Source organism: Arachis ipaensis, chromosome B03 (genome assembly GCF_000816755.2).
Source record: "Arachis ipaensis cultivar K30076 chromosome B03, Araip1.1, whole genome shotgun sequence".
NCBI lineage: Eukaryota > Viridiplantae > Streptophyta > Magnoliopsida > Fabales > Fabaceae > Arachis > Arachis ipaensis.
The window spans coordinates 30,308,906-30,325,161 of NC_029787.2; the positions used below are offsets into that span (position 1 = coordinate 30,308,906).

The window sequence follows — 16,256 nt, forward strand, 5'->3', positions numbered from 1 at the left end:
AGTGCCCAAATATCTTGAGAGGACTAAGTTTCGGACTCATTTAAAGAAAAATGGGATGAAAAGGTTAAGGGAGTTTATGCTTAGAGGCATAACAAATATTTATAACCGGAAAAGCAGTCTTGAAATTGAATGAGTTCTCAGTGTGATGGATTGAAATTGTTGGATCAATGATTGTGGTTCAATGGGGTGCAATAATTTTTGAAGAAGACGGTGATGGCAAATTGCACATGTGACCAATAAAAATGAAGTTAAATTTAACCCCAAAATGCTGGAAAAAAAAATTGTTCTTATTTATTTATTTATTGTTTTTGAAGGTTTCCTCCTTTAATGTCAACAAACATATTGCATTGCCCCATTCTTTTGGTCCTTCCACTAAAAATAACCTTGTGTTTTGTTTCCTATCCCTGACCTTAGTGTGATTTACATTTTGGCTTAGGATAATTGAGTTGCCACTTCCATTTCTGAACAGTTCTAGGAAGATACTTAAAACTCTGAAGCTGAACTTTGATAGTAGACATTTCATTTGCTGTTGTTAGTAAAGTGGAGAGGAAGAAAGAAATGGGAAACAGAGATGTATCATGCCTGCTAAAACTGAAAATATGGGGGTCCATTGGGCCAAACTTTTATTCAGTAGAAACTTTGGTGAAGTTAAAGCATTTTGTAAAATGCAGTGGGAAAGATGCTGCTATCTTCTTTTGAAGTGGTCTAAAGATACTTGATTAAAAAGATCTTGTTTTACATCATTAGAGATTCTAAAGTACTCATTATTATTTCAACATCCAAAGTAGACATTTTGGCCAAATTTCAGTTGGTAGTTGCTGAACAAATGGATTATTGGATTATAAGCTATTGTAAAACAGATATTGTGTTTTGCTGCTTCATTCGGTATATTGAAGAGTTATCATTATTGTAAGAAAGGGACAGAGCATGTTTGTGTCCTACCTTGCATTTGGGTGCTTAAGGAAAAATTGTTATTGTGCTAAAGCTTCTATTTTAGATTTCCAAGTTGGGTACCATTTTAGAACTTTTGCATTTTCATGGTGTTTGAATAATCAATTAGTGGTTGTGCTGTTAGAACAAATTTGATAGAAGTGTCAGAATTTATTGTTTATAACTAAATAACAAACTCTTTAGATCTACAAATTGGATTTCATTTTAGTGGGGGAAAGAATACCCGCCATTACTAGCCATTAGTGATTAGCAAGTATAGAAAGCAAAAATGTTCACCGCAACCCAAAAAAAAGGGGAAATTGAATTCAGAAGGATCTAATATGTAATATCTTTTTAAGTTCCATTTCACGTTAGATCTGAATGACATGGGCTTATAATACGGTAATTAGTGATTATACTTCAACGAATTCTTTATCTCTGCTTAGTCATCTGCACTTTTTCTGTTGATCAGGGTGATATTTTAAGGTAGGAACTTTTACTATTGTTGTGAACCCACTATATTTTTCCTGTTATAGCATTTTAAATTTGGTCTTTTTTCCAGTTAAATAAGGTTTTGGCATATATTATCAAAAGATGGATGATTACTTCTTTCTGTTATTTACAGGTTGTAATGGATGCTGTAAATAAGCCACGAAATATTACATATAAAGGATTAACTGACTTGGTGACTGAGTAAGGTCTTATTGAATCTCTGATGCTTATCTTATTCAATGTTCAAATTAAATAATTGACACAGATTATAGGGCCTTTCCTCTGTTGCCTTCGTTGATCTCATCCAGTTCAATTACATGCTGTCTTTGACCTACAGTAGTCATTGGGTTCATAGCTTGTATTATTCTTCTTCTTCAACATATTGTACTAAAGGTTTCCTTTTTGTTTGCTTAACTAGGGAACTAACTTTAGGTTGCACTTAATTTTCAAACTATTTACAGGACAGATAAAATGAGCGAAGCTGCCATATTAGAGATCGTGAATAAGAATTTTGAAGACCATCTTATTCTCGGGGAAGAAGGAGGAATTATAGGGGATGCAGCATCAGATTATCTTTGGTGCATTGATCCGTTAGGTTTGGGATCTCCGTCAATCTTATTTTCTCAATTTAAGCACATTAACCTTTTTATAAATCAGAATCAGGAAAGGCTATACCAGTTCATGGCCTTCAAGAAATACTGTTTTTGTAATTTGCATCTTCTTTTAAAGAAAGGCACAGAATTTGGTAGATATCAGTTGAAAAGCTGCTGTTGTCCTTTTTATCTTAATATGATCAAGTATCTTAGATGTTCTTTTATAAGTGGTTGCTATATTTCATTATATTTCATGATTGTTATCTTATTTTTGATTAAGATGACTAGTTTATGATCATTATAAACAGGGATGAGTGCGTTGTATTTTGTATGAAATTTCATCACATCAAAACATTGCATCTTATTTTCTCTTTTCAATATTACTATTCATAATCCCGTTATTTCGAAATGGCATTAGAGGGCACTATGCTCTCACTACCAAACTGCTTAGTTCCTGATAAATATCTGGTACTGTTTATCTTTCATTACACCCTTCTTTCAAGCTATTTTGATATGTTCTCTAGTTGCTTGTCCACTATTATTAGTGTTTTTCTTCTCTCATAAGTGTGCCTTTTTTCCCCAACCACCCAATATTCTGGCTTGGGACTCAAAAAGCATCACAAATATGTCTCCACACATGTTCACTTCTATTATTTGATCATTTTCTTATGGATGGTAGTTTGTACAATATTTGAAGAGATAAGATGTGAATTGGCTCAAAAAGATTTGATCTATATTTTGAACAATTGTTGTGGGGAAACCATGCAAGGCACAACATTAGCAATAAAATCCTTAGCTGTAAATGTGTGGCCGAGAGCTACAAAATGAGCTTATTTGGTCAGTCGGCAAACTACATCCATTTTGGAGGACGAGTAAACTGCAATAACCCCTTGGCGCCAAGGCATATCTGTCCTTTTGAAATACTTTATAAGTGGTCATATAATCCTTGACGGCCTTTTTCTTATGTTTCCAATATGCCACACTAGCAACACTTTTACAAGTTCTGAGGGACTTATAATGTCTTCAAAGTTGAATCATGAATTCTGCTGGCAATATAAGGTTCAAAAGTGTGTTTCTTAGCACTACAAATTCTACACCTTTTGTACACCATGTTCTTGTGAATCAAATACATAGGTGGGTTGAATCATCATGATACTATTTTCTTGTTGATCCTTTTCAATCTTGATTCTTGAATCTTGCTGAACCTCTTATCTACTTGTTCTCAGACTTGGTTTATTGATCATTATGAAACGATTAATGTTACCACGGTAAAGTCTTCACTTTTCCATCACCAAGACAATGTCACTGAGATCTCCTTTATAACGTGATTTAGCCTATGCCCCAAGGTTGTGAGACTTGGGCATGGAAAGCCACTAATTTCGTTTCTTAAAATAAAACTGCTTCAATGCCCTTGCAAGAAGTGCAGTAATGGCTTAACTCAATTTCTCAAATGCCAATTGCACTTGGAGATTTAAAAAAAAAGAGTTCATCTTTTATAAGTTTGTTAGAAGCTTCTCTTCAACTTCAGACCAGGTTGAAACCTATAAACCCCAGAGAGACCAAGAAATCCATTTGAAGCTTTTAGGTCTTTGGTTGGGGCCAATCAACACTGCCTCAATATTTCTAGGATCAGTGAAAATGTTTTCTGTTGGCACTCCATGGCCTGTATACTGTGCTTGATACACTTGGAAACTGCACGTGCTTTTAGTTTGACACTATTGAGAGAAAATAAAGGAGAGAGACATGGAATTTCTTGTGTTTCAACTACAGAGTATAGACGAATATGAATTAAATTCTTGTAAATACAAATATATTATTTCTCTAATTAGTAATTACATATTCTAAAACTCCCCTTTATGCTGGGGTGTTATTTGGATGACTTAATTACAAATCTTGGATATTTGTGTAGATGGGACGACAAACTTTGCACATGGCTATCCCAGTTTTGCTGTTTCTGTTGGAGTTCTATATCGGGGGAGGCCAGCTGCTGCTGCAGTGGTGAATAGCCATATCTTTTTGTTCTATTTCCTACTGTTTGCATAGCTTTTTATGATAAATAAGTATGTCAGTCCTAATCAATTCTATATAAGGATATATACCTAGTACAATTGATGCATGAGATTAATGTGTTTTGCCATGTAATTAGTATGGTAATTGGAATGATGAGGGATTATGACATTTTAAATAAATGAAGTTACTGAATTGGACCAATATGAATAATCTTTCTTCTTGTTACCGAAAGAATATGCTGCATTATTTCCTATTTTGTACATATAGTTATGTTTTTATACCATAGCATCTAAGAACTAAAACTATTGAATTATTGAATCTAAATTAAACCCAGCCATTTCTCATCTTTTGGTCCTTTTAAATTACACAAGGTTCCTCTTTCTCTTGGGACTTCCTTTTCTTTCATAACCTTCATGATAGAGAATCCTTTGAACTTTTGGTTCTCTAAACTTCTCGTTGATGATTTTTCTGTCTTCAAACCCTGATAAATGGATATGGTCTCTTGACTCCTCTGGTAGTTTTAGCTGTAAATCCTTCTTCCAATTCCTTACTCACTCCTCTAACACAACATCCTTTCATCTAGACAAACCCATTGGAAGTCCAAAGCTCCCTCTAAAGTCAACTCTTTTTTATGGACAGTTGTGGTTAACAGAATTAATACCAATGACTTATGCAGGTTTGAAGGCTAGATAAGATAAGGCTATCTCCCATGATCTGTGTGTTACGTGTGGGGCAAATTTAGAGTCAAATTCACATCTGTTTATGCATTGCCCAATGACTGTTTTCTTATGGAACAATTTGTTTAGCATCTTTGATGAATGTTTGGTGTACGCTGTAATCCTAGACCAATTACTATTGACTAGGTTTGTTGGGTTTGGCAGTAGAAAAGAGGTAACATTTTTGTAGCAATGTGCAGTTTTTGCCACTATTTGGACTATTTGATTGGAGCGTAATGCAAGCACCTTTAATGACATATATTTTGATAATCATGTTTTATGGAATAGAATTAGATGCCCAACACTTGGTGTAAAGCTTATCATCTTTACCAAAGACTTTCCCTATTGAACATGTTGAGAGTTTAGAAAGCTATGCTTTATAGATAAATCTTTTGTTTTTCTATTTTTTCTTTTGTATAGAGGATCATCTTAATGAATTTTTATTTATTTATTTATTTTTTGAAAAAAATTATTTATTGCTCAGGATTTTCTCACTTAACCTTCTCCAGTATTATTTGAAAATTCAGCATGAGATTAGAGAGGAGTATATTCTCTATGACCTGCTACATCAATATTCTGCCACTAACTTCCTGAAATTTGAACTTGATTCGATTTGTAAGGCACAGATTTCTGTCAAAATCCTACATTTATTCGATCAGCTTCATCTTTCCTATTCACTTCTTTTCTAACTCGTGAATCATGTACATCACTAGCATCTCATTTTTTGGCAGTGTTTTCCCCTTCAGACCACTATGTTTCCTTTTGCTGGTTTATTTTTCAATGCTTTTTTACTATGTGGCAAGTGCTATTTGCATCATCTCTCATTATAGCCTCCGGAACCTACGTGTACATCTGCAGTTCAGCAATGACCTTTGAGCAAATCTTTCGGAGTGTCCATGGGTTAAAAGTTTTTAGTGTCAGCTTATTGGCTCAAATATTATCAGCTTTAATGGTAATAAGCCTAATCTGGCTCATAGAAAACTGCAACCACTACTTTTCCCAGCTCTTTATGCATATACCATTTTAAAGAATTTATTTCTCTTTCCACTTATGTTCTCACTATCCCTTTCTTGTTATTTTATAAGAAGAAATATTTTCTACTTTTGTTTCTATTTCTGATTTTGCTTCTATTTCTGATTTTGCTTCTCCTAGAATCTTAATGAACTGGGCCTTTTATATATTTCAGGTTGAATTTGTTGGAGGTCCTATGTGTTGGAATACTCGCACTTTCTCTGCAACTACTGGTGAAAGAAAATACTATCTTGTCTTCCATCTGTGTCTTGAAGAAATAAAACTGACTTAAATAAATTTGTGGCTTTACAATAAATATACTCTCTGACCTTCTAGGTGGTGGAGCTTTCTGCAATGGGGAGAGGATTCAAGTCAGTGAAACTAATCAGGTGATTTACAACAAAACAATACCTCAACATAAAGTTAAAGAATAGTGATCTTGGATCACAATTTGTTTTTTCTTCATTTAGGCTGTGTTTCTTGAGGTACTGAGACTGAGACTGGGGATTGAAACTCAGTGTCATGTTTGGTGATCAGAGACTAAAACTAAAATTTCAGTCCCTTAAATACCTCTAGAAAGTGAGGACACAGGGAATTGAAATTTTTGGATACATAGACTGAAACTGTACTAATATTTCTTTCCTAAAATGCCCTCATTCAAAATTTTATATTCCAAGTCTACCCCTCACTGTCGGTCTACTGCCACCCCACTGCCAACACTTCATAGCGCCCACCTCTCACCCCCAACCCAACCCCACCACCACACCTCTACCATCACCGAATTCCAACACCACCAACAACAATAATCCCGAGAACAACTACAATCTCGTGAACATATGTCAAAATCAGATTCAACAATCTCATAAACAAGAGGATTTCAAAATCAAAAAGGAGAAGAGAACAGGGGGCAGAATTGGATATTTGAGATTCCGAATCGGAGGGAGCAGAGACCCAGAACTTGAACTGTCTTCAGCCCAGAACTGGAACAGAGGCGATACGGTGAGCACAGGGAACAGAGGCAGCGCAACGGACTAGCAGTGATGCGACTAAGTGCAGACACGACGGCAACAAACAGGGACACAAGACGAAACGAACACGATGGCAGACACGACGGTGGTGGGTGCTGTCGTCTCTGCTGCGTCGCCATGGAGGGAAACTGTCGCTGCCGCTGGTTTTCCGGAGAGAGAAGAGGACAAAGATGAGAGAGAGAGAGCAAGAAAACAGAGAGGAGGGGAAAAGGTAAAGGGGAAAGGGTTAGGGGGATGGCTTAATGGGTAGGGTTAGGGTTTTAATTAGTAAGGGCAGTTTAGTACTTTCACTTATTTAATTCTCCATTTTTATCTTAAACCAAACAGGATACTGAGACATAACTCAGTTCTATACACTTACACCAAACACAATACGGAGACTTAATTTAGTCTCTCCCCCAATCTCTGTCTCTCAATCTCGGTCTCTCTTTCAAATGCAACCTATAATTCTGTTTATTTTTTTGGTTTTCATCATTATTATTTTACGGAACTATCTGATTTATATGGCACTTGATGACTGATGTATGTTGTATGTGATCTGCATTTTTAGGTGGAACGATCTCTTCTAGTGACTGGCTTCGGGTATGATCATGATGATGCATGGGCCACTAACATTGACTTATTTAGAGAGTTTACAGATGTCAGCAGGGTAATCATCTACTAAAGTCTATTTAAACCTTGTCTCATTTATTTGCCTTCCACTTTTCATTTGCCCGACTTTGATTATTAGGGTGTAAGACGACTTGGTGCGGCTGCAGTGGACATGTGTCATGTAGCTTTGGGAATTGTAGAAGCTTATTGGGAATATCGTCTAAAGCCATGGGATATGGCTGCAGGTGTTTTGGTATATTTTATGAGTTCTATATCATTGTCACTTTTGCTCTAACAGTATCATTGATATGCTTTATGTGTAAAGGCGAGTGAGAGATGTGTAATGCCATGAGATTGAAAGAATTTCAAAGTGAACCTAAACTCACCTACTGGTCAAATTGAATAGTTTTAAGTGGTAGAAGTATTTGAAGTCCAACATTAATTTTAAAGGTAAATAGAAGAAGCAGAAAACACATCTGATTTAGTTTTGATGGAATAAACCCATGTAAAGTGTCAGAACATATCAATAAACACAATGTGGTCATGACAGGCCCTCCCTGAGATTCAAGGTCTGTATGCTTCTCATTGTCGTTTGTGTTTTCGATTTGTAGTATGTCTTGAAGGAAACAGTGAAAACAGAAAATCCTACTTATTGTTTTCACCTTTTTTCACTTAATTTTGAAAGTATAGAAACTAGGGAAGCCCTAATGTTTTCTGTTTGAAATATTTTTATCATGAATTTTAGGAACAGGAAAATAGTTAGAAAATGTGTCAGACATCTTTGTAATCCAAACTGAAACTAGAAAAAGAAATAGGAATGAAAATAGTCCTAAGTACTCTAAGAAACCTATCTCTTTTCTTTTGCAGGTCGATTCATTATGAAAATAATTTTTATAGATTTTTTATTTCTATTTACTTGTAGATGGTGGAAGAAGCAGGGGGCGCTGTTTCTCGGATGGATGGCGGGAAATTTTGTGTTTTTGATAGATCGGTTTTGGTTTCAAATGGTGTGCTCCATGAAAAGGTTAGCCTTTTCTGATTTTGCTTCAAATATCTGGAAATAATTTTAGTTGTCATGTGAATCGTAAAATTGGGTCAATAGCTTTTCAGCTCATTTAATTTTGACAATTGTTTAGGCTTTCTATATGCTTTTTAATGCGGATATTTCCTATGATGTAGTTTTAGTTTGCTATATCTACCACAGTACCACTAGTCTTTGTCAGTCTGTAGCATATTAACACAAAATCAATCAGGGAGCAAGTTCATGTGCAGATTAAAAGCAAAATTTGTTTGTTGTCGAAGATAATCTTTGCGCTCATGAGAATTTTTTGCACTTATCTTAGAGCAATATTGTCAGATATTACAAGGAATATGAGAGAGAATTTTCTAGGCGTGCTTAGTTTCTATACAACTAAATTCCTAGATCTGCCTAGTTTCTATGTTGTCAATGTTTCTTTCCAACATCCTCCCTCAAGCTGGAGCATATATGTTAAATGATCCAAGCTTGCTACACAGATATTGAATCTGAGGTCCTCTGAGACACTGAAAATATCTGCTAGCTGTTCACTAGAGCTTATTGATTCAATGATTATTTCCTCTGAGAGAATGTTTTCTCGAACATGACAGTCAACTACTCAACTTCAATATATTTTGTTCTTTCATGAAATATTAGATTAGAAGCTATATGAAGGGCTGCCTAATTATCACAAAATAATTTCATTTCTTTGAAGTCTAAATGAGTTAAAAAGTAAGTTGGCCACAGCACGAAAGTCTGCTTCAACATTGGAGCGAGATACAACATTTTTCTTTTTTCTTTTTTACTTTTCCAAGAGACACGATTTCCTCCAAGAAAGACAATAACCTGTAGCAGATTGTCTATCAGTGGAACAATCTGCTCTATCTGCATCACTGAAACCAATAATCTGAGAATTCCCTTTATCATCATAAAGTATCTCATCTCAGGAGATCCTTTAATATATCTCATATTTACATTATTGCATTCCAAGGATCCAAGCAAGGAGATTGCAGAAATTGACTTACTACCCCAACTGCAAGACAAATGTTAGGTCTAGTAATGGTGAGATAGAGAAGTTTTCCTACTAATCTTCTATACCTTTCAAGATCTGAAATTGGCTCCCTCTGGTTAGGTAGTAACTCAAGATTTGGATCCATCGGACTATTAGTTGATCTATAATTCATCATTCCCCTGAATATATCCAGAGCATACTTCTTTTGAGAGATAACAACACGATTAATTGATTGGGCAACTTCAATTCCAAGAAAGTATTTTAGCTTTCCCAAATCCTTGGTTTGAAAGTAACTGAAGAGATTTTCTTTCAAACAATTAATCCCTTGATGCTTATCATCTGTGATAACAATATCATCCACGTACAATATCAAGTAAACACTTTTCCCTTGGGAATCATGATAGTAGAAAACTGAATGATCTGCCTCACTCCGTTTTATCCCAATCAACAACGGAGCTGAATTTAACCACGTTATGGGGGATTGTTTCAATCCATAGATTGAATGTCATAGCTTGCAAACCAATCCAGAGCCCCCTCAAGCAACAAAGCTAGGCAGTTGCTTCATGTAAAACCTCTTCCTCTAGATCACCATGAAGGCAGGCATTCTTGATATCCAATTGATGTGATTACCAATGACGAATAGCAATCATAGCTGAGAAAACACAAACCTAAGTGATTTCGGCTACATGAGATAAGGTATCCCCATAGTCAAGACCATAAATTTGAGTGTATCCTTTTGCAACAAGCCTTGCTTAGGCGATCAATTGTCCATTTGGACCGACTTTGATTGCGTACACCCAACAACATCCAAGTGTGGTTTTGCCCAAAGGAAGAGGAACCAGCTCCCAAGTACCACTATGCTCTGAAGCTTGTATTTCATCAATCATGACTTGAACTCTTTTGTGTATTGAAATAGGAGAGATAGAAGGTACAAAGGTGGAGTAAGACAGATAATCGATGATAACTCAAAAAGTTATAAATAGGATGAGGATTTTTGGGAGAGCGTGTACCTTTGAGAACTGCTATGAGAACTGCTATAGGTGAATCTAAATTCTCATCGGAAAGGCTCGTAAATCTACGCTTTGAGAAATCGGAAAGCTATGCTTTATAGATAAATAAATCTTTTGTTTTGTTTTGCTTGCTTATCCCCAATTTGTATTATCCTTCTCATTTTAATGAAATTCTTTTTTTAATAAAAACAAATATTCAGTGATTTATGGGGGACGTCACCTATGGTGTCTCATGCTCACTATAAGTAATTTATTGACGATTATAGTCGTTTCACATGGATTTATTTTTTGTGACCAAAAGCTGAAGTAATATTACAAGTTCGACATCTCTCAAGGATAAGGTCTTTATAGCATAATTATCAAACTTGAACTGCCAATCTAGGTATTGGTCACCAAGTTAGTGGTTCAATCGGTGGGTCATTGGTTAAATAAACCGTTTGACCTAATAATAATAAAATTAAATAACTATATAAAATTGTAATAAAAATCTAAATTTAAATATTAAAAATAAAGAAATGCAAATGATAACTTGCAAAATAAAATTGTCCAAAATCTTAATGAACAAATTTAGAACAAATAGAATAATAAATACATACATAACATAGTTGGAAATTAGTGTTCCACAAAGATATATTTTAATTGCTTTCTTCTAATAATAAAATAAGTTAGTTAACCAAGCTTTTTAATGAGATTTTAAGGTCAAAGAAGATGTGGATAAAGCTCATGAGTCATATCATGAAGTTATGGAAAATGGTGATAGAACGGAGGTTGAGAAAAGAGACATAAGTAACAAAGAACCGTTTTGGTTTTATGCCAAGGAGATCCGTCACCGAAGCAATATACCTGTTAAGAAGGATGATGAAGAGGTATCGTAGTAATAAAATGGATCTATACATGGTGTTTATTGATTTGGAAAAAGCGTATGATATGATGCCAAGGGAGGTCTTATGGAAGGTTTTAGAATGGAAAGTTTTAGAAAAGAAGAGAGTAATAATCGCATATAGACATGTATGATGGAGCTACAACTAGTGTGAAGACTTAAGGTGGTGTGACAGAGAAATTTCCTATTGGTATAGGATTACACCAGGGATCATCCTTAAGTCCATACATTTTCACATTAGTGTTGGAAGTACTCACAGAGCACATCTAAGAGCCTGTTCTATGGTGCATGCTTTTTGCCGAGGAGAGTCAAGGGAAGACCTAAATAAAAAGTTGGACTTATAGAGAGAAGCTCTAGAAGTGTATGGTATGTAAGTTCGGTCTGCGAAGGGAAAATCTTAATATAGAGGTGAAGATTGGAGAAAACATCCTACGAAACGTTAAAAGTTTTAAGTATCTTGAATGTATCATACAAGATAATAGAGAAATTGAACATGATTTAAATCATAGGATCCAAGCAGGTTAGTCAAAATGGCGGAGTGCATCTGGTTTTATATGTGACAAAAAAGTGCCTTTAAAACTTAAAGGTAAATTCTATCGCACTGCTATAAGACCGACTATGCTTTATGGTATAGAGTGTTGGGCGGCCAAAGAAGAGTACAAACATAAGCTAAGTGAGGCAGAGATGAAGCTGTTGAGATAGATGAGTGGTCATATGCGATTGGATAAAATAAGGAACGAAGATATAAAGGAGAGTTGGAGTAACACCTATTGTGGAAAAGATGGTAGAATCGCGTCTCAGGTGGTTTGGACTTGTGAGAAGAAGACCGACAGAACACCGAGTTAGGAGGGTGGATGAGATGGAAGATGGACAAGGGGTGAAAGGCAGAGGAAGACCTAAGAAGACCATCCATGAGGTGGTCAAACGAGATCTACATGTAAACAGTCTCTCTGTAGACATGATACATGATAGAGCTCAATGGCATCGTTTGATCCATGTAGCCGACCCCACCTAGTGGGGCAAGGCTTTGTTGTTGTTGTTGTTCTAATAATAAAATACAAAGCAATCAGTTTTCGTTGGTTTTGACTAGGTTGATTGCATAATCAATTTGATGGTTTGCTGGGTCACCGGTTTTCTAGTCGAATCGGTGGGTCTAGTCTGATTATCATAACTATACCCTAAATGTGAGAGGCTCACCTCTTGGGCTAGCTTTTGGAATGTGCCAGGCCTACTCAATTCTAATATGATATCAGAGCTTATATGATCTTAATGTTGGGCCACCCACAGATTTTCATTATTGGGCATGACAGTGTTTACACGTATGATACTTCTGTTACCTCTTGTGTTAGCTTCTGGGGTGAGTTAGGCCCATTTAATTATAAAAAGTGTTCTCTGCTTTCAAAACTTTTCATGCTTATGTCCAAATCCAATTTTCGTCAAAAATAAAAGTTCGTGGCTCTGTCAATGGGTGGATGTTACGCACCCGGAGAAGGGTGGGAGCAAAAAATATTTTTCTGAGGCTGCAATAGGGTCCAAGAGAATTCCTCTTTTGCCCTTCATTTACAGTAGGGGGAATAGGAGAGTGAAAAGAGAAAATGGCGGGGAATCACTTGTGTAACTAATTAGGCCACGTGGCAGAGTTAGTGGATGCCTGGATGGGCGTGTGATCCTAGGGTGATTCTGTTAGGGAAGAGAGAGAGATTCTGTTATATAGAGGAAAAAAGGAATAATGAGAAGGTAGGAATTAAGATAGAATTATGGTAGTGTTTGATAGAATTATGGAATTATGCGACATATTTTCATAGTATTTTTTTCTGTTCTATAATTTCCTCCATTTCCCATATAATCCATAATTGAAGAAGGGGTGATTTCACAGTAATTCATTACTACCTCAGCTCTTCTAGTTCTATTGTTTTCTTTCTATTTTCTGGGGTACCAGTTGTTACAGTGGAGTGCACATCTTATTTCTTCCAAGATTTCTTGCAAACCAATGAGATTTTATTTAAAAAATCATGTCTCTGCCACATCCCAACAAAATGGAGTAGCTGAAAGAAAAAAAAAAAAAAAATCTTTTTGATGTTGTGCCTTATGTTGGAATCTTTTGTGGCACCTCGTTTTTGGAGTCTTTCTTATTTACTGCGAGCTCTCTCCTTCACTAAAAAATGATTTTCCTTCCTTAATGTTGTTTGATCACTCACCCACTTATTCTAATCGCTGAACCTTTGGATGTGTTTGTATGTACATCTTCTCCCACAGATTGCACCAAACATACGGATCAATCTATTAAATATGCTTTTCTTGGATAGTCTCCCCACCAAAAAGGTTTTCTATGCTATGATCCTAATCTACATCAGATTCGTCTCTAGAGATGTGATATTACACGAAATGCATATTGTTTTGCAAATAACCATGATCCTCTCTTTGCATCCCCTAGATCAGTTTTGGCACTGTTTTCTAATAAATCTGCAAAACTAGAACCACCAATACCTCTCTTTGTACACCAAAGACATCCAGCTAACACTCCAAATCAGGCATCTGGACATCCAGGCCCCTGCTCGATCACTCACCAGCTGCTGATCCAATATTTGATCCATAACGAGTTCTTGTACGATGCAGTTCATGCATTTTTAAACCCCAAAGTAAGGTTTTCCTTCCTCTTTATCCTTGACAGCAACTTTAGCTTCTGTTTCTATATTTTCATCCTATGAACAGGCTATGGAACATGAATCTTGGCAACAAGCTATTGAAACCGAACTACTTGTATTGGAAGAAAATCAAACATGGCATGTTGTTCCATGACCCCCCATCTATTTATTTATTGGATATTATGGCAGAATATTGACGGAATATCTTCTTGTATATTAGTAGAATATTAGCAGTTATTTCTGCGGAATATCTAAATATTTAATTTTTATTATAAAATTTTAAAAATAAATAATATCCAACATTTTTGTAGTAAATATTAAAGATTTTATCAAATGAACAAAAAAAAAATGTCACTGGAGCAAAACGGTATCATGTGAATAAATAATATGAAAAGAATAGCATTTTGATAAAAAGTTTTAGAAATTGTGGCACATGGGTTAAAAAGCCAAGAGAAATAGAGTGAGTGGAGAAGGAAGAGAATTTCTTAATTTTGGAGGAAAAAAATTTATTTTAATTGCAATGATGTAGAGTGTTATGTGACATATTTTGATTCTCAAATATTTAATAGATATTAATTTCAATTGCAATGAAAAAATATCATATGATACATTTTGGTTGTCAAATTAGTAATTACTAATTAGTAATGATGTATAAGAGAGATTGAGTAAGTGAAGGAGGAACAAAGATAAAAAAGGGAAGAGTTCAATCCAAATCAATTCCATTCCAAGCCTTTGTGTTCCAGACAGGATTTGTCAAGTCTTGTGTTGCTGCCCCCTAGATGTTTGATAATCCTATGTTTGCTTATTGGGTAAGGTTCACGGCACTTTGCATGATATTAATGAGTTATTACTATTTTCTATACCCCCACCCCAGTCAAGGAGCATGATCGTAGTTTCTTTTGATAGTTTTGACTTTGCAGAGGAAAATTAAAATAAAATGTAATGAATAAAAGTGGACCCAATAGTCCAATTAGGTATTTCTCATTAGTAGTCGGATTTACTATAAATATGGATAGTTGTGATGAATGAAAGAAGCATGAAATTAGTGAATTGATATATTTCCTTCTTTGGAATCCTTCAATGGAATTATCTTCTCCATCCCTTCCTCTAATTTGAATTGATTCTTCTCTAATTTTCCTCTAATAATTCTTTCCTTATTCTATTTCTTTCCCCTTACAGAAAACTAGAATTACAAATTAGGTGGTTTCCATGGTACCCTCCCAAATTTAAATTTGGCCTTGTGTTTAATAATTGCCAACTCATTGTTATGAATCAATCACTCACTGAACTGTTGTACCTAAATACTACCTTTGGTTTAACAAAGTCCCAGTTCTTGATCTCATTTCCATCAAGGGAATAGCATGTTTTCGGAACTTTGGTTTATTACTTGCTTGATATAATTTTTTGAATGTGATGGAAATGCGGGAAAACTTAATGAACGGGGAATCCTATTTCAATTGTAAATCAGTTCATTTCCATAAATTGTGTTCTTCTAAACACTACTATTTCGCTCTAAGAACTTGAGGCTTACTATTGTAACTTAAGCAATTTCCTTGATTCTGCTGGTATTTAATATAACTAATGGAGTTTTTTGGTGGTTCACTGAACCTGACCTCAATGGAACAATCTCTTAACCTTTTTTATATTTATATTTATATTTATCTTTACAGCTTCTAGATCGAATTGGACCTGCAACAGAGAAATTGAAAAGCAAGGGAATTGATTTCTCATTGTGGTATAAACCAGAGAATTACGCGGCTGACGTCTAAGGTCGGATGATTGTTTCCTTTCATGGACACTAATACAAATATTAAGTTCCATTGTTATATTAGTTTCTGCTCATAGTTCGATATTTATGAAAGCCAAACATTTTGGACATTAAACTGCAAAGATAACTTTTACGCCAGCTGAATTTTCAAAAATGTGTTTAAAAATTGTTATATCTACACGGCTACACCCACGTGATATTTATTGGGGAATTTATCTTCTGAAATTGAATTATCATGTGACCTGATCTATCACTATTTATCTTTTCATGCCATGAGTCTTTTTTTTCTTTTAGAATAATGCTATAGATCCAAGTATTTTTGTTAACCAAATTTAATTAAGTTTGTCTAATATCAACACAAATCAATTATCAACGCAAATCAATTATACGTAGTATTATTCTAAGTCTTATTATTTAACTTAGTTAGACTTGTGGTTCATAAAAAAACTTGGATATATATCATTACTTTTTCTTTTTCATATTTTATGGTTATCAGCAGCATAGTTATCAAATACGGACAAAATCATCCGGTTTGAATGAAAAATTGATGAACAA

At 35.1% G+C, this 16,256-nt stretch overlaps 1 protein-coding gene across 6 annotated transcripts in view; it reads left to right on the forward strand.

The window, feature by feature from the left end:
- Positions 1-15,967, forward strand: part of LOC107630045 (phosphatase IMPL1, chloroplastic) — a 16,583-nt gene extending 616 nt beyond the window's left edge. The window contains exons 2-11 of one of the 6 annotated variants that reach the window (XM_021118605.1): positions 1,556-1,623; positions 1,884-2,017; positions 3,925-4,013; positions 5,928-5,985; positions 6,089-6,141; positions 7,331-7,429; positions 7,511-7,624; positions 8,294-8,395; positions 13,545-13,610; positions 13,723-13,761. In XM_021118605.1, coding sequence (XP_020974264.1) covers positions 1,556-1,623; positions 1,884-2,017; positions 3,925-4,013; positions 5,928-5,985; positions 6,089-6,141; positions 7,331-7,429; positions 7,511-7,624; positions 8,294-8,395; positions 13,545-13,610; positions 13,723-13,746 — 807 coding nt within the window. In that variant the 3' untranslated portion in view covers positions 13,747-13,761. Of the gene's footprint in view, positions 1-1,190; positions 1,417-1,555; positions 1,624-1,883; positions 2,018-3,924; positions 4,014-5,927; positions 5,986-6,088; positions 6,142-7,330; positions 7,430-7,510; positions 7,625-8,293; positions 8,396-13,544; positions 14,219-15,603 lie in introns of those variants that run through there. The other 5 variants (XM_021118606.1, XM_021118608.1, XM_021118604.1 and 2 more) reach the window with 5 other exon arrangements.